This window comes from Oryctolagus cuniculus, chromosome 19 (genome assembly GCF_964237555.1).
Source record: "Oryctolagus cuniculus chromosome 19, mOryCun1.1, whole genome shotgun sequence".
Lineage (NCBI taxonomy): Eukaryota > Metazoa > Chordata > Mammalia > Lagomorpha > Leporidae > Oryctolagus > Oryctolagus cuniculus.
Window position 1 is genome coordinate 65785337 of NC_091450.1, and position 24773 is coordinate 65810109.

Sequence of the window (24773 nt, forward strand, 5' to 3'; positions counted from 1 at the left end):
TTTCCGTGCTCTTTCCACTCGTTTGCAAGCCATGCCCAGTCCTGGACGCCGAGGGCCTTGTCTCGCAACTTTTCTCCTGCTTCGCGCTCCGAGCGCCGGGGACTCAGCCGCCGCGGCCGCACCCAGCTCCCCCTGGCGGCCGCGCCCCGCGCTGCAGTGGCCGCGCGCCCCGCCCCGCCCCGGCCCGGTCGGGCCCGGCCGGGGGAGGGGTCCCGGCGGCGGTGGCGGCGGCGGCGTCAGCGGCGGCGCCCGGGCGGTGGGAGCCGAGGCGCCGGAGCAAGATGGCGGCTCGAGTGCTGCGCGCCCGCGGAGCGGCCTCGGCCACAGGCCTCCTGCAGCAGGCGGCCCCGCGTAGCCTCCTACCCAGGCTCCGGTGAGCTGCGCCGCCCTTTCCGGGAGCGGCCGGGGAGGGGCCGCCACGGGGCAGAGGGCACGGGGTCCTCGGCGCGGTGTCCGCCCCGGTCCGGCCGCGCAGGGCTGCCCGGGGGCAGAGGGGCAGTGGGAGCAGAGGTCGCGGGAGGCGGGGCCCGGACACACTGGAGCCTCGGCGGGGTCGGGGCGCCTTTACCCTGCCCACCGGGCTCAAGGTCACGGCGGGGACGGGCCGGGGCGCGCGGCTCCGCCCTCGCCGCGGGGAAGGCGCCCGCTGCGCGCCACGCCGGCCCGGCCTGTGGGACTTTGACCGGGGGCCGGAGGCAGAGCACGCGCCCGAGGCCGCGGGGCCTGGACGCGCCGTGCCCGGCTTCCCGCCCAGAGCCCGGGTGTCTGCGAAGGGCGTGCTGACGCCGGCCGCTCCCTGGTCCCCCGGGAGCCCTCGGTGACGTGGTGGGGGGACTGGGTGAGAAAGTATTACAGTGACCAGCGCGAAGTGTTGAGGCCTTTCGTTTTTTCCTCCCTAACCTCATTGGATTAACTGTTTGGTCATCTGAATCTGTCACTGACATTTCCACCTTAAGTAACCAGAGCCCATCCTAACGCACCTGTAGATTTTGCTTTTTTTTTTTCCTTAACAGGGTTAGTTTGGAAGTTAAGAGATGGGACCTCTGAGAAGGTGAAGCGTACCAATGGGGAAAGGTGTTTTTGAACCCTGGTCTAGCCATCTTGGGGCCCAGCGCCCGTGCCTGCAGGGATGTCCAATTTATCCAGGTTGTCCAGGTTATGAAGGGACTTCTGGAGAGTTCTTAGAGAATTTAACATTATCTCTTTCAAAATTTACTTACTTATTTTAAAAGAGAGAGAAAGATCTTCCATCCACTGGTTCACTCCTGAGATGGCTCCTCCAATCAGGCCTGGACCAGGCCAAGGCCAGGAGCTTCATTTGGGTCTCGCATGTGAGTGGCAGGGGCCCGGGTATTTGGGCCACTTTCCACCACTTGTCCCAGGCCATTGGCAGAGAGCTGGATGGGAAGTGGAGCAGCTTCGGGACACAGACTGGCACCCAAGTGGGATGCTGGCGGGGCACGCAGTGGCTTTATCCACTACGCCACAACACAGGCTCTAGCACTATCTTTAAATTCCATTTTCCACAAACTTTTGGAAACCCTGCCCCACCCCACCCCCATACTTAAATTTGTATTCAGGTTTATTAACGAATCAACTTTCTTTTATTTTTTATAGTTATTTGTCATCTGTGTTTTTTTTTTTCCCCACACAGCAATATGAGCCTACCAAATTTGTATTTTGTTCCTTCCCAAAGAGATGGCAAACACTGAAAATATTTACTCAGCGTGTTTGCCCAAGTTACCCAAGGTCACAAAGTTAGTAAACGAGCTTTGGACTAGGTCTGCCTAGTATCCCCACTTCTCACTGGGGCCAAACGCTGTTGACACCGGAGTCCTCATCTCTGTCTCACTTGCTGGGTCCTTCTGCACTCTGTCTACTTCCCTTCCTGGCCTCCAGTCTGACTTAGGGGTAGCCATTGTCTAACTCACTAATTCTGCCAAATACCGCATGTGCAGAACGCACTGGGAGCCCTGCAAAACTGGGCATACCAGCCAGGGTGTCTGTCCTCGGGGACCCAGGAAAGGAGGTGGGGAACAGGACCAGAAAATTTCACATCTTGTGGGAGACCCTGAGAGCCGTGGATGGCCTTTGAAAGCATGAACTGCAGCACCACATTGTCCGATCCGCGTGTTTAAAAGATCTGTTTGGCTCTGGGGAGGGAACAGAATCAAGGGTAATCGCCAAGTTAGCAAATGCTAGTTCTGTTTACTAAGAGTTGTTCGTTCCTTAAATATGAGCGCCTGTTGCACTGTTGGCTGTTAGGAAATGTCAGTAAATAAGATAAGCTAGCAAGGCCACCCAGCAGCTAGCTAGCTAGTTCAGGGAGGAGAGAGGCAGGAGGGACTCAGATCAGCTTAGAACCTGGGAAAGCGTTGAGATAGCCAGGCCTGCTATTCAAGTGGAAGTAGGCAGTTGGCCACTTGACTCTTTGAAGGAGATGTCTGGACTGCAGGTAACATTTGAGAGTGGACAGTGTATAGGAATGCTGAATTGTTGGTTGATGAGTTTCATTAAGACTGTTTGGTAATCGGTTGAAGGAGTGGATGAGATTGCTTAAAGAGCGTGTGGACAGAGGAGGGGCTGAGAAAGAAGCCTTGGGATATGCCAGTGTTTACAGGCTGGGTACGGGAGCGGGAGCCAGCAAGGGAGACTGGGAAGAGCAGGCTGCAAGGTCATTGTTCTGTGTGTTTCAAGGAGAGAGGGGTCAGCCGCGCCAGGTGCTGCTGAAAGGCTGAGGTGACAGCGTGACAGGAGGAAACTGCCCTTGCTGACAGGGTGTTGTGGGTGACCTTGCCAGGGCAGTGCTTTCTGGAAAGGAGGAGGAAGTCTTCCTGGGCGGCTCAGCCCTGCCCGCACATTTGCCAGCTTATCTCCCTTAGCTCTGCTCAGCACCAGGCCCAGAGTTCCCAGCTGCCTACTGGACACTTGTCCCACAGGCACTCAAAATGCATATGTAACTAAGAGAATACCTGGAAGGCTGTGTATTGAGGATGGATGCTTGTTCACAGCCATTGTCTCTTCCATTGAGGAACAGTCTGTTTGGTTTTGTTTGATTTTGTTCTGTTTTCTTTCTCTTCATACTATTTGCTGAACTTGTTTACTCAGAGTAGGGTTAACTATAAGGTCACTAAGTATACTGGTAATAGATCATTGTAAAAATTAAGAATGGGAATCCAAGGTGAGGGGGAGAAGGTTTGGAATGTGAGCGGGTGGGAGAAGTTCCATGTTCCTAAATCTGTATATGTAAAATATATGAAATTTGCAGGACTTAAATAACATTTTTAAAAAAATGCATATGGTAGGGGTTAAGCCACTGCCTAGGACACTGGCATCCCATTTGGGCACCAGTTTGGGTCCTAGCTATTCCACTTCTGATCCATCTCCCTCCTCACGGCCTAGGAAAAAGCAGTGGAAGATGCCCCCAAATGCTTGGGCCCCTGCACCCACATTGGATACTAGGATGAATCTCCTGGCTTCAGCCTGGCCCTGCCCTGGCTGTCGCAGCCATTTGAGTTGTGAACCAGCAGATGGAAGATCTCCCTCTCTCTCTCTCTCCCGCCCTCTCTAACCCTGCCTTTCAAATAAATAAATCTTAAAAAGAAAAAAAAAAGCTTATGTACTTGCATTTAACTCTTCCTCCTACAAAGCCTGCTCCTCTAGGCTTCTCACTCCCAGTAATACGACACCCTCCATCCAGGGGCCCTGTCCGGAAACCCTGGGCCCTCCCCACCTCCCCACTTCTGTCCCTTTTGCCTCTAGTGTTGTCTGCATGCCACCTGCTCCATCCCCATGGCCCGTAGCTCAGTCCTCAGTGTTCCTGGTCTGGATTCCTCCTAGGAAGATGGACTTGAAGACTTGTAAAGCAGAGTTGTAGACTTGTGAAGGGAGCAGCTAAGGAATTCCCAGAGGACGTTTTCCTGTAGAAAGGCCTCTGTGATGTGAACCTTGAATAGATCCTAATTCCTCTTCCCTTCCCCTGCCAAGAAAAGCTGTGAAAGACATTTGGGGAATGATCGAGGGCATTTTATTAGGAAGTAAATATCAGATGGTGCAGAATCATTTTTCTTATGCATGATGATAGCATTGATTTTGTCTTTGTTCTTAGGAAATGCCTGCTGACGGATTTAGGGGTGAAGTATTAGGTCTCCACTGGTGTCAAAGCAAATAGAGACAGAAAATGTGAAACATTAGCTCTTTAATCCACATGCAAGGCACAGAGGTCTTCATTGCACTGTTTCAGCCTTTCTGAAGGGCTTCAAAATGAAGACGTGGGGAAACATCTCTATGATGCAGTGTGGAAGACGGGCTGATGGTAGGGAGGGGAGTCTGGTAGCTACTGCTTTAATGCAGGAGTCAGCCTTGGAACAGGTCCTGGCCCCCGGGCGATGCTTCCTCGCCCTGCAGAAGTCATACACTCCGGGCTTTAGCCAGTACTTGAACTCTGCTGAGGCTGGCTGTCTTCCCGTGAGCATCCGCCTGACAACCTGCTTTTTTACCTTTCAAGTCCTTAGCTCAGTTAAGTCCTTCTGCAGAGAGTTGGACCCGTCTTCCCCAGGCTGACAGACCGCGGTCCCAGCCACCGCCTGGGCCTCCATCACAGAGCCTGTCTCACGCTGGGCAATGATCACGTTTGTTTACCCACTCCCAGCAGCCAACAGTTCTGTGATGTCAAGGCCAGCTTTGTTCATCTGTGTCCTCAGCCTGGCCCAGTACCTGGTGTGCGGGACACAGTCAGTAAATATTTGACGGTTGAATGATTGAAACTCCCTGTGCTGCTGCTGCCTCCTCCTGTGGTCTGAATGTTACCTGTATTTTTCTCCTCTTCGATGTGCTCTCATGAAACCATAGCACCATCTTTTTAAAAAAAAATTTTTTTTAATTTCAGAATAGCTTTTTAAATTTACCAAAGAAAAATGGTAGCATTGCCTAAGAATTCCAATATACCCTGTACCCAACGTCCCCTAGACTTTTTTCCCATCCAGACTCCTTCTATCCCTGCACAGCACCATCCTCCGCATGTGGTCAAGACCTGTGTCTGAGCTGTCTCACCTCCAGAGTACCCCAAAGGTGTTCCCTTCCCTTCAGCTCCTCTGCTGTAGGCTTCACTCGGGACCATCCAGTGAGAGCTGCTGGGCAGGACCACCAGTACGGAGCCCAGGAGCCACGCTCCCTGTCTTTATTGCTGCTGTCATCTGCCATGCCACTGCCAGGCCTCTTTTTATACTTAGGTCTTTCCTTGAAAACTTGCTGGCATCGCATCATGTTCAGGACAAAGTCCTGCTGATAGGCAGGAGAGCCTAGCACCCTGCCCCCACCTTGCCTTCCTGGTACAGCTCCCACTGTCCTCCCACACCACTCTACCTTTATTAAGGTAGATAGGGGCTGTTGCCATGCCCCTATCCATGTTGTCCGCTTTGACTGGAATTACCACCTGTCGCCTGTCCTCCAAGATAGAACCAGGTTGTCGCTACTGGAATTCCTCTCGCTGCCCCCTGGGCTCCACAGTGTGTGTGTGTGTGTGTGTGTGTGTGTGTGTGTCAAGTTCCATGGATTCAAGGTCACTCAACAGGTTCTTCCCATGAGACTGAATAACTAAGCTTTTGGTTCATCTTTGTATCCACAGAGCCTGGCACATAATGCTGATTCTGAGTAAAGTCTGCTGTTTTGTAACATGTGCCGCTTCCCACCTTCTGTGAAGTGCCACCCAGCAAACATGTGAGGATGCTTCAATGAGTTCACGGAGAAACAGAATTAAAAGTGTAAATTTAGGGTTGTATGTTTAGCCTAGCAGTTAAGACGCCCAGGGCCCCACGTTGGAGTGTCTGGATTTGGTACCCAGCTCTAGTGCCTGGCTCCAGCTTCCTGCTAATGCTGACCCTGGGAGGCAGCAGTGAGGGCCCTGGTAGCTGGGTTCTTGCCACTCGCATGGGAGACCTGGTTTGAGTTTCTGGCTCCCAGGTTCCAAGAAAAGGTAAAAGGACGTTGCACCTGTTGCACCTGTTGCACCTGTAAATAGATGGGAGCACTCTCTTGATCTTTCTCTGTCTCTTTGCCTCTAATTAAAAAAAAAAAAAATTGAAACAAAAAATGCTTTAAAAATTATGAGTTTATTTTGGCACAAAAATATGTTGAAGTCCATGTAAAGTTTTTGCATAATACATGTTTTTCACTTACTTCTACAAATTCTGTGCCAAAAATAAACTCCTACTTTTAATTCAGTTTTCCACAAGCTTTTTAAAGCACCATCATATGTAAGACCTTTCAAAGACTTGTAACTGTCAGTAAAGAAGCCAGGCCCAGCCTGGATCTTATTCCTCTGACAGCTGTTGGCATAGCTGCTTCTACCCCCTTCTGTGATCCAGCTTGGATGACCACAGGGACTGGGCACATGAAGCAACTCTGGTCACCTGACACCTGTCAAACAATTTCAGAATCTGACAGTCAGTTGAGCAGTGCTGACTTTTTTGTTTGTCAAGACAATTCCAAGCCAAGTTCACAAGCAAACACCTCTCAGGTTCTTGTGTATGTCCTACGTTGAGTATGTCTTAGTCTCATACCTGCTCTGCATAGTTAGTTTACAAAGAATGTACATATACCTTGTTTTCCCATCCTAAGGGAGATCCATTTATTTATTTATTTATTTGACAGGTAGAGTTACAGACAGTGAGAGGAAGAGACAGAGAGAAAGGTCTTCTTTCCATCGGTTCACTCCCCAAATGGCTGCAACGGTCGGAGATGTGCCTATCTGAAGCCAGGAGCCAGGTGCTTCTTCCTGGTCTCCCACGTGGGTGCAGGGCCCCAAGCACTTGGGCCATCTTCCACTGCCTTCCCGAGCCACAGCAGAGAGCTGGATGGGAAGAGAAGCAGCTGGGACTTGAACTGGCGCCCACATGGGATGCCAGTGCCTCAGGCAAAGGATTAACCTACTGCGCCATGGCACTGGCCCCTGGTATTGTTAAAGTATGGAATAATGTATGTTCAGAATGCATGGGCAGAGATTTTTGTCTGGAGACACCCATTATTAATAATGAAAATATTTTGAGTCTGTGTTGTGGTGTCGTGGATTAAACTGCCACCTGCAATGTTGGCATCCCATATGGGTACCAGTTCAAGTTCTGGCTGCTCCACTTCTGATTGACCTCCCTCCTAATGCACCTGGGAAAGCAATGGAGGATTGCACCCATGTGGGAGGCCTGGATGAAGTTCTAGGCTCCTGGCTTTGGCTAGGCCCATCCCTGGCTTGTTGTGCCATTTGGGAAGTGAACCAGCAGATGGGAAAATCAATCTCTCTCTCTCTCAAACTTTGCCTTCAAATAAATAAATCTTTAACGAAAATATTTTGAACTTTGCAGTTGTATCTAGGCTCATATTTCATTTTCCTACTTGTTAGCTCAGGTTATTTAGCCTCTCTGAGCTGATCTTAAAATGCAGCAATACCTGCCTTGTAGATGGTTTGGGGCATTAAAGAGATGACAGACAAACCACCTAGTCCAATCCTTAGCAAAAAGTTTGCGCCTATTAACTTTTAATCTCCTTGAGTTCTAAGATGAGGAGAAAACTTACTTTGAGGATTTTCCCCCTCCAGATTAACCTGCCAATAATACTTTTATTTTGCTTTCTTCTAAAGTATTAAATGTCACAGAAGTTAAACCCTCTTAAATATCAGTGTGTGTGTGTGTGTGTGTGTGTGCGTGTGTGTGTGTATCCTACATACTTGTGCATTTCTGGAAGGATATATTAAGAATTATTAGTGGTGGTTGCTTTTGTGAATATTTCTTGTCTTAAATGGAACTTCTTAGTGTGATATGTTTAGACACTGTTGTTGTATTCCTTTCAAATTATTCATCATTGTTATTTCTAAATCCTTACAATTTATTTAACGAAAATATTTCAAAACCACAATTTCTGTTTAGTGACTTTAAACTCTAAAATAAACACAGGAATTATACAAAGTGTCATAAACAAATCTTAAAATTTTCTACTTTGTATATCACTAATTTTATGTACTGCCTTTGCTTTGTGATATTAAACATGAAATACCCCAAAATATGATGTTTAAAACACTCTAAATAAATTAACAAAATGTTTTTAATTGAAATAAATTTTACAGTGATTTATTTGGAGAATTACCTTCTTCAAGATGAATTTTGTATAATCAGAGTGAATTGAGAACAGAGGGGCCAGCATTGTGGTGCAGTGAGTTAAATCACTGCCTGTGATGCTGGCATCCCACATGAGTACCAGTCCTGGCTGCTCCACTTCTGATTCAGTTCTCTGCCAATGAACCTGGTAAAACAATGGCGTATGGCCCAGGTATTTGGGCCCTTTCACCCATAAGGAAGACAAGAATGGAGTTCCAAGCTCCTGACTGTAGCTTGGCCCAGCCTTGGCGGTTGCAACCATTTGGGAACTGAACCTAGTAGAAGGAAGAAGATTTTCTCTCTCTCTTCTGTCTCTGTCTCTGTCTCTCTCTCTCTGCCTTTCAAATAAATATAAGAAATCTTCCTTTAAAAAAATATGCTTAAAAAAAAAAAAACACTGTATCAAGTTGGCTTTAGCTAAAGAACTGTTTTTGTATATAATTTCTTCCTAATTTTAAAAGTTGGTTTTATTTGAAAAAAAAAAAAATAGTTTAAAAAATTTTTCAGTACCCTTGCCATATATCCAGATGCTGTCCCCTAAGTATTTTTTTTAATGTTTCTTTATGTGTTTTCATCTACATCCCAACAGCCAGAAGGCTGGAATTCCATCCAGGTCTCCCACATGGGTGGTGGAGGCCCAGGTGCTTAAGCCATCATTTGCTGCTTCCCAAGTGCATTCTCTGGAAGCTGGATGGGAAGCAGAGGAGCTGGGACTCAGACTAGCACTCCAGTGTGAGATCCCGGCATCCCAATCACTCTAGGCCATGGTGCCCACCCCCTAAGTACTTTAAATTAACTAACTAGGAAATACAGTCCACACAGACAACATATGGGGGAACCTATCTCTTTTCCCCCTTTCTTCCTCTTTACCCATCCCTCAGGGATACCACCATTAACTCTTAGCAATTTTAACATGTAGTGAGCAAAATGAATCTCCAACTTCCTTTTTTTTTTTTTTTTTTTTAAGATTTATTTATTTATTTGAAAGGCAGGGTTACAATGAGGCTGAGGCTGAGGCAGAGAGAGAGAGAAAGTAAGTCTTACATCCACTCATTTACTCCCCAGATGGCCACAATGGCTGGAGCTGGGCTGATCCAAAGCCAGGAGCCAGGAGCTTCTAATGGGTCTCCCATGTGGGTGCAGGGGCTCAAGCACTTGGGCCATCTTCTACTGCTTTCCCAGGCCACAGCAGAGAGCTGGATCGGAAGTGCAGCAGCTGGGACTCTAACCAGTGTCTATATGGGATGCCGGCACTGCAGGCAGCAGTTTTACCCACTATGCCATGGCGTCGGTCCTGCTAATTTCTTTTTAGAAATGCCATTTATGACTGTTTTTATCCTATGCACTTTACAAGAAACATGCCATGTGCTAATGTTAATTTGTTACTTATTCGGGGCTGGCACTGTGGCTCACTGGGTTAATGCCCTGGTCTGAAGCACCGGCATCCCATATGGGCGCCGGTTTGAGACCCAGCTACTCCTCTTCCGATCCAGCTCTCTGCTGTGGCCTGGGAAAGCAGTAGAAGATGGCCCAAGTCCTTGGGCCCTGCACCCACGTGGGAGACCCATTAGAAGCTCCTGGCTTCGGATTGGCACAGCTCTGGCCGTTGTGGCCATCTAGGGAGTGAATCATCAGATGGAAGACCTCTCTCTCTCTGTCTCTCCTCTCTGTGTAACTCTGACTTTCAAATAAATAAATAAATCTTTAAACAAATTTTTTGTTACTTATTCAGTGTGAGTCTGCTACTTAATCATTGAAAGATTTGAATAAAATTTTTTTTATATTTTTATATTACTTACAAAAATACTAGCATTTTATTTGTATGTTTGTAAGCTTATATCATTTAAAATATTTTTATCTATTTACTAGCTGTTTGAAGCAATAGCCTGTGAATTGTTTTTTCAAAATTAAAAAAGCGTATTATGGGGATAAATTGCTCTGTAGAGCCAGGTGTCGTGGTACAGAAGGTTAAGCTGTTGCTTGTGATGTTGGCATCCCATATGGGGGTGCGAGTTTGGGTCTGGCTGCTCTGCTTACAATGCAGCTCCCTGCTAATATAACAGATCATGGCCCAAGACCTTGAGTTCTTGCAAGCCACATGGGAAATCCAGATGAAGTTCCCAGTTTCTGGGCTCAGCCTGACCTAGCCCCAGCTGTTGCAGCCTTTTGGGGAGTGAACCTGTGGGATGGAAACTTGCTCGCTTGCTCTCTTTCTCTCAATTCCCTCTCCTCCTTTCCCTCTCTCCCTCTGCTTGTCTTCTGTGTCACTGTACCTTTCAAATAAATATTTTTTAAAAATTGTTCTGAAGGGGCCTCTGCCTGCGGCACCAGAATCCCGTATGGGTGCCAGTTTGAGTCCTGGCTGCTCCACTTCTGATATAGCTCCCTGCTAGTGGCCAGGGAAGGCAGTTGAGGATGGCCCCACTGCTTGGGCCCCTGCTTCCCAGGTGGGAGACCCAGAGGAAGCTCCTGGCGTTGAATCGGCTCAGCTCCAGCCATTGTGGCCATTTGGGGAGTGAACCAATGGATGGGATTCTTCTCTGTCTCCTCTCTCTAACTCTGCTTCTCAAATAAAATAAATAAGTCTTTACAAAAAAAAAAATTGTTCTGTAATGTTTGTTCAATAAAGCACTAAGTCAGCTTTGTAAACAAATGGAAAGGAAAAGGTTGCTAATATAATGTGAAACTTAGAGTGCTATTACTTCTAAGACACCCTATTGAGTAGGACTACAATCTTGTCTTACTGAAGTGTGGAATCCGCATGTTCATGTCCTGAGGAATTTGCTCTCAGGAGAGTTTTTCTTGCCTTTTGTTCGAATTCTGGTCCCTTTCCCTAGTACCTGAGTCTGCTCTCTTTCCCTCTTAGATTTGCCTGGTGCTAGCTGTGTCTGTAATCAAGTCTGCTAAACAAACAGAGGGCCAGTTACAGGAGGAGGAATTGGAGGGCACCACACCATGGCAGATCTTACTGTGGTTACATGACATGAAATGCACAAGCTGTGTGTGTATGAAAGGAAGTCTTTTACTGGCCATGAATCTGAACAGGTTGGAAGATGATGAAGGGGCTGCAGTTTGTCATTTGACTGGTTATGTGACATTGGGAAGGATGGATGACTCACCCAGCTTCTAATTTTTAAATCTGTTTCCAGTGGTTATGGGAAATTACCTATCAAAGGGGCTTCTAAACATGCACTGTCAGCGGATATTAGTGAATTTTTATAATAAAAACAGCTTATGCCTATAGAAATCTTGCCTTCTGGCCAGCACCGCAGCTCAATAGGCTAATCCTCCGCCTGCGGTGCCAGCACACTGGGTTCTAGTCCCGGTCGGGGCGCTGGATTCTGTCCCGGTTGCCCCTCTTCCAGTCCAGCTCTCTACTGTGGCCCGGGAGTGCAGTGGAGGATTGCCCAAGTACTTGGGCCCTGCACCCGCATGGGAGACCAGGAGGAAGCACCTGGCTCCTGGCTTCGGATCAGCGTGGTGCGCCAACTGCAGTGGCCATTAGAGGGTGAACCAATGGAAAAGGAAGACCTTTCTCTCTGTCTCTCTCTCTCACTGTCCACTCTGCCTGTCAAAAAAATAAAAAGAAGAAAAAAGAAATCTTTCCTTCTACCCCTTGCCAGTGACATTCCCCACACATGATCAGTGCTGAAGCACTTGCTTTGTGGGCTCCCTAATGTATTTGACCAGTCCACGTTAATGGATATACAGATTGCCTCTACCGGGAGAAAACTGGAGAGGAGGAGACAGGAAGGAGCGTTTCTGTGAATTCAGCGTAGTGCACCTACGACATGAGCACAGGTGGGATTACTGGGCCGAAAATCACAGTTTCAACTTTGGTATGGTTAAGGCCACACTGCCCTCTAGGGAAGTTGTTACAAGTTTGAATTCTTACTGGCGAATCTATCAGCAGTAAGTGTGCACTTCAAAATTCATGACTGAAGTGTAGTTTGTTACTTTAGCCAAATTAATCCTCAGTTTTAACAGCATATGTAGTAGAAATTCAGGTATGATTGAAAATTAGTAAATTTATGTGTTAATGAAGTTGATACTAGTGTTTTTTTGGATAGTTATAGAATAATTCTAAAGTTAACGTAGTACAGGAGTAAAAAATTTTTTTATTTATTTGAGAAACAGAGCCCTCATGCAGTACTCTCCAGATGCCTGAACAGCCAGCCCTGGCTGGGGCTAGAGCCAGGAGCTGGGAGCACAATCCAGGTTTTCCGCAGGGGTGGCAGGAACCCAATTGCTTGAGCCATCACTGCTACCTACAAGGTCTAATCCAGCCAGAAACTGGATTCAGGAGCCAGAGCAAGGAATCTAACCTGGACACGCCAGTGTCAGACACAGGTGTTTAAACCACTAGACTGACTACCTGCTCCCAAGTTTAGTGGTAAAATAATTTTTTAAAAAAGAATTCACTACATTTCCCTGTATGTTTTTTCTACATTTTTTATTGTGATAAAATGTATATCACATAAAATTTGCTATTTTAGCCATTTTTAAGTGTGTAATTCAGTGGCATTAATTACATGGCTAATGCTGTAGAACCATCACTATTTCCAAATGAAATCTTTGTAAAATTGAGATTAAAATATGCATAACATAAAATTTACCATTTTAACCATTTGTAAAGTTATATTCACAATATTTTGCGTCCATCACCACCATACGTTTTCAGAACATTTTACTTTAAACAAAAAAACTCCCCATTCTACCCCAGTGCCTAGCAACCATCTAGTTTTCTGTCTCTGTGAATTTAACCACTCTAGCTATCCATATATATATATATTTTTTTTTTCTGTGTCAAAAATTGCTTGAGGGGCTGGCACTGTGGTGCCGCCATTTGGGAAGCAAACCAGCAGATGGAGGCTCGCTCTTTCTGTCTCTGCCTCTCTGCAACTCTGCCTTTCAAATAAATAAATAAATATTTTTTAATAATTGCTTGAGAGGGGACTGGCATGTGGCATAACAGGTTAAGCCACTACCTGCAATACCAGCATCCCATATGGGCACTGGTTTGAGTTCCAGCTGCTCCACTTCCTATCCAGCTCCCTGCTAACAGCCTGGGAAAGCAGCAGAAGATGACCCAAGTTCTTGGGCCCTGGCACCCATGTGGGAGACCTGAAGGAAACTCTGGGCTCCTGGCCATTGCAGCCATTGCAAAGGTAAACATGGGAACTCTCTTGGGAGTTCTACAAGTTACTTTCACATGTTCCCCTGCTCCTGCTGTGTAGACTCTGTGTTAATGGGAAGTAGACATTATGTAGTATCCCAGGTTCTGGAACAGTGCCTAGAATCTGTGTTCCTTGTGTGTTTGCTGAGTGGACTGATAATCTTATAAAACTGTGTGCCATAGCACCACTCCTAAAGACACTGGAGTCTACGTCTCTGAGTAGATTCACATTACTGCATTTTCTTTTCCATAGGAGGTTGACATCTTCCAATAACAGACCTCGAGAAGACAGCTGGTTAAAATCCTTGTTTGTCCGGAAAGTTGATCCAAGAAAAGATGCTCACTCTAATCTCCTAGCCAAAAAGGAAACAAGCAGTCTATACAAGTTACAGTGTGAGTGATAAATTAGCTGTCTTTACGGGGGACTTTTTCCCCTGCTTTGTTCATAAGTTTGTCATGGGATTTTCTTCTGTTTCAGTTCACAACGTTAAACCAGAATGCCTAGATGCGTACAACAAAATTTGGTACGTATACCAGACTATCTTGTACTTGGGGGAAAAAGTACACTTAATATTGGTTAGTTCAGCTAGTACTTGGTCGTAGAGAGAGAGATTTTCTTTCATGCCTGTCATTAAAGCCGAGTGTTCAGAGGTTCGTCAGTCATGGCTCTGTGTGGGGTTGCCAGCGGCATGGCGGCTTTAAGCACGCACACAGCTAAATCCTCACATTGTCTGTCAATCTTCAGGGTGTTACCAGGCTCATAAGGCTGGGAGGAACCTGGCAAGGTCATTGCTCATCCAGTGCTTGAGTCCCTTCCTGCAGACTCTCCTGCCTGCCTGTGCTTAAATCAATCTCTGGGCAGCTTTGAGTGTTAGGAATTGAACTCATGTCTTGGTGATCACCATCGTTTCCAGTTTTCCTCCCGGGTAAGACTGCCGCGTGAGAGTCCTGGCTGTGGTTGAGCACAGCTTCCACTTCTTCCCAATTCTTCCCTCAATAGCATCTAAGTCCCTTTGGCTGACGGTCCTATGATATGAGAGCTGTACCCCCTTCAAAAAGAATTGGTAAACTTTAAGACTAGAGGGAGAATTGAGTTAATTAGCAGAGGTGGTATTTTAATGAACACTTGTGAGCAAATATAATGAGAAAGCAGATGATTTTGTCTCCAGAGTCAGTGTAATTCTCAAGAGAAAAAGCTTTTGTCATTCTATTGTTTTGTTTGTGGAAGTGTTCTGTGAAATGTAACATTAGCATAGAATTTCTTGCCCTTGTCAGCACATTTCTCTTTATTTACAGAATGCCCTGCAACAAAGTAGATGCTTGTTTCTAAATACCCGCTACCCGCTCATAGAATGAAAAAGTTTCTCTGTGCTGATGTTCCCCTCGATTGTTTTTCCTGTCCTGTTTTTATCACTGCATCTCCTGTCTCAGATTTCTGGCTGTCTGTTCATATTTATATTTGGATGTCTTGCTCTCACTTCAGACTGGACGTGTAGAATCACCTTGCCCTCCCGACTTTGCTGTCTGTGCGCTCACCATGTTTTACTGCACCCTTTCCTTAGTTCTTTGTGATGAGTTGGTCACTGAGGGCTGTGCGTCCTTCATTTGACGTGTGTTGTGGTTCTCTTTGCTCATTTCCTCCTCCGTCTCCGTCTCCAAGCTGTTGAGCCCCATTCCTGAGTCATCTCCTTTCTGACTGCCTCTCTGGGCTCAAGACTGTAGCTGTGTCTCCACCCCACCCCGCAGTCCATTACCCAAAAGTTTGTCAGATTGATCTGCTGAGTTCTGTTTTCTCCCTCATCATGTTTTTTTTCTTTTTTTTTCTTTTTCTCCGAAACTTTCAGCAGCTCCCTGTTTCCTGAACATAAAGACTTAACTCCTGCCTGGTTTTTAGGGGCCCCAATAATGAGATTCTGCCCAACCCATCCAGTTCTGGGTACAAGTACTGCCTACCTTACAACCTCCGTTCAGGTAAGGCAAGGGCTTCCAAGAGCAGGTTTGGGGCCCCCAGCAAAGAGGATTGGCTACAGACCCATATATGACTTTGACTTGGTGGAGAACCCAAGCCCCCAGCCCCTTTCTGGACCCCACCTGGGTCATCTGTACCAACTTCCTTCCTCTGCGTTGGCTCCAGTTCAGGGTGGTTTTCTTCCTGCACATGTCACATGCCAAAAAAAGAAACCCATTTCAGTTTCCCAATCATCATTCATCTTTCCCTACCCCTGATTTCTGAAGATCAGATCATCTTAAAAAATAAATGCCAATCTTCAAAAAATACACATGGTATGGTCCTCGTACTGGATCATAAATACATATGGTTTTTCAGTTAGACATGCTGTTTGGAGTTTTTCTCTGCTAACTGTCCATACACACCTGGTCCTGATGCCCCAGGTGTGGTGGTAGTCACTAATTTAGTATCACGCCACATCGGCAGGTGATTTGAGCAAGTTCCATGTCTGAGCCGTGATATCCTTTGGCATCCACTGTTGAATCTGTATTGGATTTTCTTCACATAATGTTTCTATTCAAGATTGTGTAGGCTTTAGCTTTTCTCTTGGAGTAGAACAGTGATGCCTCTTGGCTTTGCCTTCCCCGGTACATTGCAGTCTCTGATAGGAAGGGTCCGTGGAATGAAGCTCTGCTCTGAGACACTGTTAATTTAGTGCACTGCCGTGCCACTGCTCCACGCACTCAGAGGTGATGGCTTGGCCGCCGCGTGCAGTGTGACTGTGACACTCGGATCCCCTCAGCTGGTTGAGGTGAATAGACCCTAACTTCGGCTTTGCGTTGTATCTTTAATTCTGATTCTTCTGCCACGTTGGTGCCTTCGGGACTGTTGGAGATTGGGGTTGCTTCTGTGTTGTGTTCTAGCCCTGTCTTCCTCCTCCCTAAGGCCAGATTGTCCTCTCTTCCTGTCACCTTTGCCTGCTGGCGCCACCTGTGTCGTCTGCCTCTGTCTTGAACATTCCTTTCTTCCCTTTCTTCATTCCTCCACGCTCTTTTCTAGTATTCTCATGTCTTTCATTCTTCCTGTCTTTGGAACCAGCAGAACTTAGCTTTTATAAACATCACATTCCTCAGAAGCTTTGTTTTGTTTTGTTTTGTTTTCCCCTGAGATGGCAAATAGTAGACCTGTTGCTCCTAGAATCTTGGGACCATTGGCTCTTCTTTGGCATTTTTGTCAGTATGCGTGGATTGCTTACAACTCTTGTAGATAGTTGGGGTATCAGACAGTTGAGTGGGTTGCTGGAGTGCAGCAGAATTCAGCTATAAGTTAATTCCACATGTCATCTTATCATGAGTATGCCATGAGGTCCGTTGCCAGGAAGAGGGTATGTAGCCTTCGATCCTGTTACTGACTTAACTGTTGTCCACTTGGTAAAATGGTGTGCGTTGTTTGACTAATGCTGCTTTTCCTTCTCTTTAAGTCAAGAGGTATTGCCAAAGATTCATGAAGATAAACATTACCCTTGCACTTTGGTGGGGACTTGGAACACGTGGTATGGCGAGCAGGATCAAGCTGGTAGGAAGCACAAGTCTTTGGAATGAACACTTCTTCCTTAAGCCCAATATAACCACTTAAGTCGTTTTCTAATTCGGTGCCTGTTTTTTGTAATCCAAGCGTTCTGAGTCTCGGTCTCATTTTATGGTTAAAGTAGTTTCTTCAATAATACATTGCAAAAACTATTCTTCTGTTGTTTTTAATGTTTGGGTCTATTACTGAATCTTTGTGGTGTAGCTTACCAGCCAACACATGGTGTATCACAGTTTAGTACTTTATTAATATTGGATATTTCTTGGGTATTTTCAAGATAAGGATATCATGAAACTCTAAATGTCCACTGTCTTTTAAAATGCATTTCAGTCCACCTCTGGAGGTATGAAGGAGGCTACCCAGCACTCACAGAGGTCATGAATAAGCTCAGAGAAAATCAGGTAATGATTTTGAAAAAATTTTTGCTGATTCACACTAAAGATAACACTAGATGTTAGTGCAGAATTAAATGATTCCTGTCATCAGTTTTTGTTCCTAGACTATTTTTTTATAGTACAAATTTTATTGTTTGGACTGGACGTTGTAGGTAAACATAAAGTCACCAGTTATATAATCCTATTTAATAACAATTCTTATTATAAAAGTCAGTTGTGCTTTGGAGCTGACAAGCAGGTATGTGGATCATCTTGGTAGACACAGCTGGTCCTGAGTTACCTTGCCGTGTCTGCTGTAGGAACTGTCAAACATGCACACATTCTTTCTCCTGGGCCGACTATGCTATCCTACCTTCCCTTTGCCAGTAGGTGCTTGTTAGTAGGGAGAATTTTAACAGCCATACATCCTCAGGAAAGAAAGTCTTTTGCATAGGTTCCCAAGCAAATATAAATGGCTTTTGAATTACCTGCTGTTTTGTAGCCTCCATGTCACCTCTCTTCATCTATTGTCAAATGCTGTTAGGGAAATGCAAAAATGTAAGAAGTTAAATTTGTTTATGTTCTCATTTGAACAATTAGGATGCTCATGTGATTTGTCATCTAAGCCTGGACACTTTTGAGAGTGAAAGGGAGTGCTGTTTGTCATCGTGTGAGGTCAGCAGTTGTGACCTGGGACTGTCTCAGGCAGCTGGGACCTGTTGTCTGACTTATAATAGTATTCTGTAGGAACATAAATGTTACCAGAATGTGTGTATACAAGAGTATCAAAAGATTTCATGAAAAAAATTTCACGAGCACATTATTTTCACCCAAAGGAATTTGTGAGCTTCCGCAAGGCAAGAAGTGACATGCTGCTGTCTAGGAAGAATCAGCTGCTGTTGGAATTCAGTTTCTGGAATGAGCCTGTCCCACGGTCAGGACCCAATATATATGAACTCAGGTCTTACCAGCTCCGAGTAAGTGCTGAAATACGAGTTGACTGCCCACTCCTTCTGTGAAGAAACACAGGCATTCTCTAATGCTGAAGCAAAACCAAGTGCATTCTCTGATGTGTGTTTCACATCCTATTTTAATTTGTTCTCCCTGTCTTTTCTTTTTCATTTTCTTTCTCATTCCTTCTCTTCTGCTAAGCTCTTTTGTTTTATATGATCTCATTTGTAATACTCATTATTTGATATTTTTCCAAATAATGTTTCTGTTTTTTAAGAGGAAAGGAAATAAAGCGTCTGTTGTAGTGGAACTAGAACAATTCATAGAAATATTTGAACTATTGAACAAATTGTACAGCACTGTGAGAGTAGAACGGGAATGATATTTGATAATGTTTTCTAGATATTTCATACTGAACAACTATTAGAAGGCCCCAGGAGGTGCATAACTTTCTTTTACCAACACATAATAAGTGTACAATGTGTAGTGATTAGGATAGTGGATACATCCATCACCTTAAGCATATTAATTTCTTTGTGTTAGGAATATCCGGAATCCTCTCTAGTATCTGTTCTGAAATGTATAATTAATTTTTGTCACCCATAGTGATACCACTGTGCTGTAGGACACTGGAAAATGCTTCCTCCTAACCAGCTGCACCTCAAACCTGTTACCCATCATCTCTGCATTCCCCTGCTCCCCGTGTACCCTTCCCAGCCTCCAGTACTAGATTATTGAAAAGAATACATCCTGGGTAGATCTTCATGACCTAATAATCACTTTTATATCAGAAAAAAATCAAGTGGTATCCTTTTTTGATGTCCAAGATTGAATTTTTTGACATTAAATTTTTTAAAATTTCACAATAAAATCTGAATGGTTACCCACAATTTAATCATGACTTTAAGCACCTATGAAAGAATTAATTATGGTTTTTTTTTTTTTTTTTTTTTGACAGGCAGAGTGGACAGTGAGAGAGAGACAGAGAGAGATAGGTCTTCCTTTGCCGTTGGTTCACCCTCCAATGGCCGCCGCTGCAGCCGGCGCACCACGCTGATCCGATGGCAGGAGCCAGGATCCAGGTGCTTTTCCTGGTCTCCCATGGGGTGCAGGGCCCAAGCACCTGGGCCATCCTCCACTGCACTCCCTGGCCATAGCAGAGAGCTGGCCTGGAAGAGGGGCAACCGGGACAGAATCCGGCGCCCTGACCGGGACTAGAACCCGGTGTGCCGGCGCCGCAAGGTGGAGGATTAGCCTATTGAGCCACGGCGCCGGCTTAATTATGGTTTTGATAACCACAATTGAATGATTTATTCTTCCATTGTGTTTGTGTTATGTTATATGAAGCTGTGAAATATTACTCCCACGATGGGATAGTAAACCTATTTTATTACTTTTTTGGTTATAATCTCATATTATTAAAAGTTCATTTTTAAGTCAGCTTTGTCAAATGATTTTTTGTAATCCTTATATTTTTATATTTTTTTGCAGAACTAACAAACCAACATTTAACTCTTTTTTTTTTTTTTCAGCCAGGTACCATGATTGAATGGGGCAATTACTGGTGAGTACATTACTGAATATTAAGTTTATAAGTCTTATTAATAGACTAAGGGCTAATTCCAGGAGAAAAAAAATCTGAGAGTAATGCCATTACTTGACCCTTATTTCATATTACTTATTGAGAGATTTTTTTAGTAATATGCAAAACTAGAGAGAACAAATTCCTCGGCTCCTTCATTTCATGCTCATTCCATGGATTCAGTAATTATCAACACTTGACCAACCTTGTTTAGTCTTAACTCCTTTGACCCAGACTATTAAATCCCATGTGCCACACTATTTCATACATAAATATTCAATACATAGGATTATTTATTTGAAATAATCTAAAATTAATTATAATAATCTAAATTATTTATTTCAAATAAATAATCTAAAAGATAAGTACTCTTTTTTTTAACAGGACACCAGTGTTGTATGAGGGTATTTCATATCCTTCTTGGATGTTGTCTTTTCTGAAATGGTGCCATTGTCATGTAAATAGAGCACCCCCTGGCATGGTTGCTTCTTTCTTCTTCATAGTTCCAGTAACAGTATGCTAATTTTTTCCCAAATTGATTTGTAGATTGAATACAGTCCTTATCTAAATCCCAGAAGGCTCTAGAAATGCAAAGGATCCAAAATAACCAAAACAACCTTGAAAAAGAACAAAGTGAGAGGACTCAGACTTCTCCATTTCAAAACTGACAGAAAGCTAGAGTAATCAAGACATTATACTCCTGGCATAAAAACAGGCATACAAATCAGTGGAATAGAATCAAAAGGCCAGGGGCCTGCACTGTGGCACAGCGACTTAAACTGCTAACCTATGACACCAGCATCCCGTGCGAGTGCTAATTCGAGTCCCAGTTGTTCCACTGCCAATCCAGCCCCCTGCTAATGCTCCTGGAAAAGCAGCAGAAGATGGCCCAAGTCCTTGGGCCCCCTGCACCCATGTGAGAGACTTAGGCCTGGCCCAGACTCGGGCATTGGGACCATTTGTGGAGTGAACCAGCAGATGGAAAATCTGTCTTTCTCTCTGCCTCTCTGTCACTCTGCCTTTCAAATAAATAAATAAATTTTTCAAAAAAGAATCAAAAGGCTGGAAGTAAACCCTTTATATTTATGAGCAATTGATTTTTTTCCCCTAAGATTTATTTACTTGAAAGGCAGAGTGACAGAAAGAGAGGAAGAGACAGAGAAAAAGAGATCTTCCATCTGCTGGTTCACTCCTCAAATTCCAGTCAAGGCCAGATCAAAGCCAGGAGCCAGAAACTCTATCCTGGTCTCCCACATGTGTGTCAGGAACCCAAGTACTTGGACCATCATCTGCTGCCTTCCCAAGGGCATTATCAGAAAGCTGTGTTGGAAGCCGAGGAGCTGGAACACAAACCAGCCCTTTGATATGGGATGTAGGCATCCCAAGAGATGGCTTAACCCACTGCACCACAACAATTACTCCAAAGCAAGTTTTAACAAATATATGAAGGTAATTCAATGGGGAAAAGATAGCCTTCCCAACAGAAGGTTCTGGGACACTGAATATCCTTGCAAAACAAATGAGTGCAGATTCCTAACCCATACTATTCACAAAAATAAACTCAAAATCAATAATCGATCATAGACCAAATATAAGAGCTAAAGTATAAACCTGTTAGAATAAAATGGGAAAATCTTTGTAACCTACAATTAGGCAAAGAGTTCTTAAATATAACACAAAAGCACAGTCCACAAAAAAAAAAGATTGGAGATGATGTGGGCATTTAGCACAGCAACATAAATTGCCTGTTGGGACATCCACATCCCATACCAGAGATGCTTCCAATCCAGCATCCTACCAATGCTTATCCTGAGAGGCAGCAGATAATGGCTCAAATACTTGGGTTCCTGCCAGTCACATGGGAGACCTGGATAGAGTTCTGGGCTCCTGATTCTGACCTGGTCCAGGCATTTGGGCAGTAAACCAGCGACCGGGCTGTCTGTCTCTCTGCCTTCCAAAATAAAAATGACAATAAGCGAATATAAATCATTTTTAAAAACAACGGATATTTTAAAAATAATCTTTTGTACTTTAAAGGACTTTTTAATTAAAAAGACACATCATAAACTAGGAGAAAATATTTGCCAATCTGATAAGTGATACATATTCATAATAAATAACTGAAACAATTCAATAATAAGAATACAAATAACTCGGCCAGCGCTGCAGCTCAATAGGCTAATCCTCCTCCTGCAGCACCGGCACCCCGGGTTCTAGTCGCAGTTGGGGCGCTGGATTCTGTCCCGGTTGCTCCTCTTCCAGTCCAGCTCTCTGCTGTGGCCCGGGAGTGCAGTGGAGGATGGCCCAAGTGCTTGGGCCCTGCACCCGCATGGGAGACCAGGAGAAGCACCTGGCTCCTGGCTTCGGATCAGCGCAGTGCACCGGCTGCAGCACACCGGCTGCAGCGGCCATTGCAGGGTGAACCAACGGAAAAAGGAAGACTTTTCTCTGTCTCTCTCTCTCTCACTGTCTACTCTGTCAAAAAAATAATAATACAAATAATTCAATTAAAAAATGGATAAAGGACTTGAAGGACTAGAAGTGGCCTGTAAGCATATGGAGAGACGCTCAGTATCAGTAATCTTAAGAGAAATCTAAATCAAAACCACAAGGAGATACCACCTCGTACCCATTAGGATGGCTACTGTTATAAGAGCAGAAAACAGGTATTGGCAAGGATGCAGAGGGATTGAGATCCCTTTGTGCACTGTTACTGAGAATGTAACGTGATACAGCCATTATGGAAAACAGACTTTTGCAAGTCATCATAACCCAGTTGTTGGAGATTTCTCAAGAAAAAATTAAAAATGTAATTACAGTGTGACCCAGCAGTCCCACTTCTGTGTACACATCCAGATGCATTGAAAGCAGGGTCTCAAAGAGATGTTTGCACACCTATGTTCACAACATTATACCCAGTAGACAGGAGGTAGAAGCAACCCAGTGTCCATGAACAAGTGAACAGATAAAACGGTACAGGCACAGAGTGGGATATTAGGCATTCTTTAAAAGAAAGAAGTCCTGTTACATGCTACATCATGAGCCTTGAGGAAATCATGCTAAGTAAAATAAGCTACTCACAAAAGGACGAATAACATACAATTCCACTGAAGTGAGAATGAGGTATCCAGGGAGTCAAAATCCAGAACATGGGAAGGTCGTTGCCTAGGGCTGGGCTGGGGGGAAAGGGGGACTTGGTGCTTTAGTGGGGACAGAGTTTCAGTTTTGCAAAATGAAGAAGTCCTGGAGATCTGTTGCACAACAGTGTGGATATACTTGACACTATTAAACTGTACTAAAAAAATTAAGATGATAAATTTTTAAACTTTTTTTACTGCAGTTAAAAAATAAGTAAACAAAAAAATTTTATATGAATTTTAAAACATTGTTAATAGACAGAGCATTTGAATAGACATTTCACCAAAGATGTGAATACCTGATAAGCAACACCCGTAGTCATTATGGAAATGCAAAGTGAAACTAGAGTGAGCTACCACTCTGTACCCACTAGGATGGCTGTATCTAAAAAGACAGATAATGACATGTAGTGGTGAGGTTGCAGAGGAACTGGAATGTTTGTATATCACTAATGGGAATGTGAAATGATATGGGGCACTTTGGAAAACATTCTGGCAGTCCCTCAAATTGTTAAATATGGAATTTAAGTGACCCAGCAATTCTACTCTTAGGGATGTACCCAAAGGAAATGAAAACACACTTACATTCAAGTGTTCATGGCAGCATATGTTATAATAGCCAGAAAGTAGAAGCAGCTCAAATGTCCATCAGTTGTGAGTGAACATGTAAACAAATCAATACTTTTGTAAATGGAATATAGTCCAGCAATAAGAAAGAATGAACGGATACCTGCTACAAATGGAAACATGCTAGGTGAAAAATTCAAGGCGAAGGACCACATGTGATAGGACTCCATTTGTATAAAATGTGCAGAAAAGGCCACTCTTTAGAGACATAAGTTGATTTAATGGTTGACTGAGGCTGGGAGTAGGAACAGGGATGGGCACAGGAGATCTGTTAGCACAATTGGGTTGTGATGATTGTTGCAAAGCTCTGCAAATATACTAAAAATCATGAAATATATGTGATATACAAGATAAAAATAAAGTTGTTAACAGACACACCTCTCTTAATAGATTTTATACCACAGATTCAAATGAAGAAATTATTTAATACAAGAAAAGCAAGACTGGAGTAGGTATCCTACACACATGCTCTGTGACTGCCCAGCCCCACTCCTGTGCAGTGGCTTCCAGGTCTCCGTTCCCACAGCCCAGCAGAGGCTATGGTGAGCACCTCTATAGCCGTCTGCAAGGCCTGGCACATCCTAGATCAGGGGTGGGGGACATCCAGGCTTGGGCTGTGTAAGGTTTGTAGAATCATGTGGTTGATTCTCTGCCTCCCAACAGCTCCTTTAAACTCAATAGTGAACCAGGTTCAGCACCATTAATGACAAAACAGCAGCTTTCCCCAGTATGACTTAATACTGGTTTTGGAAATCCTGACTACTATAATAACAGGAAAAAAAAAAAAACAGAAACAAAAGACATAAAATATAAAGCCTCAATAATTGAGGCATACAAGCATAAATTATTGATCACTAGTCAGCTAAATTCAGTGCCTGAGACAGAAAATGGGAACAAACCAAAAGGATATTTAGGGTTTTATGGTAATCAGACTGCTGGTGTTCATTTCCTTTCTCCAGTCTCCAAATTCTCTACAACTTGATGTTTCTCTGATAGTTAAGAGTAGCTTCAGTTTTGAAATGTGAAGATAGTTTCCTAAAATAATTTGAGTATCTGTGTCATTCACTGAAAGGTTTTGAGCACTCTGTCCTTGAAACTTTACATATGTCTCTGCTTCAATATTTCTCTTTCGCTAATGGCGGAAACGGGGTCTGTGTGTGTCTTCGAGGTAATTGTGTTAACTCCTAATTTTCTTGGGAAATTTACATTCCCATTCCCTGAGCTGGTTTTTCATAGCTCTGTTCTCC

At 44.4% G+C, this 24773-nt stretch overlaps 1 protein-coding gene and 1 long non-coding RNA gene across 2 annotated transcripts in view; both read left to right on the forward strand.

The window, feature by feature from the left end:
- The first annotated feature begins 204 nt into the window (after positions 1-204).
- NIPSNAP2 (nipsnap homolog 2) overlaps positions 205-24773 on the forward strand; it is a 33129-nt gene continuing 8560 nt past the window's right edge. Inside the window, exons 1-7 of the mRNA XM_051836325.2 lie at positions 205-373; positions 13574-13713; positions 13799-13844; positions 16749-16843; positions 17186-17256; positions 18066-18206; positions 19713-19744. Of these exons, the coding sequence (XP_051692285.1) occupies positions 282-373; positions 13574-13713; positions 13799-13844; positions 16749-16843; positions 17186-17256; positions 18066-18206; positions 19713-19744 (617 nt within the window). The 5' untranslated portion in view covers positions 205-281. The remainder of the gene's footprint in view (positions 374-13573; positions 13714-13798; positions 13845-16748; positions 16844-17185; positions 17257-18065; positions 18207-19712; positions 19745-24773) is intronic.
- LOC138847078 (uncharacterized) lies at positions 382-10298 on the forward strand. Its single transcript, XR_011384684.1, has 2 exons — positions 382-2455; positions 3403-10298. It is a non-coding gene; the product is annotated as an uncharacterized lncRNA (long non-coding RNA).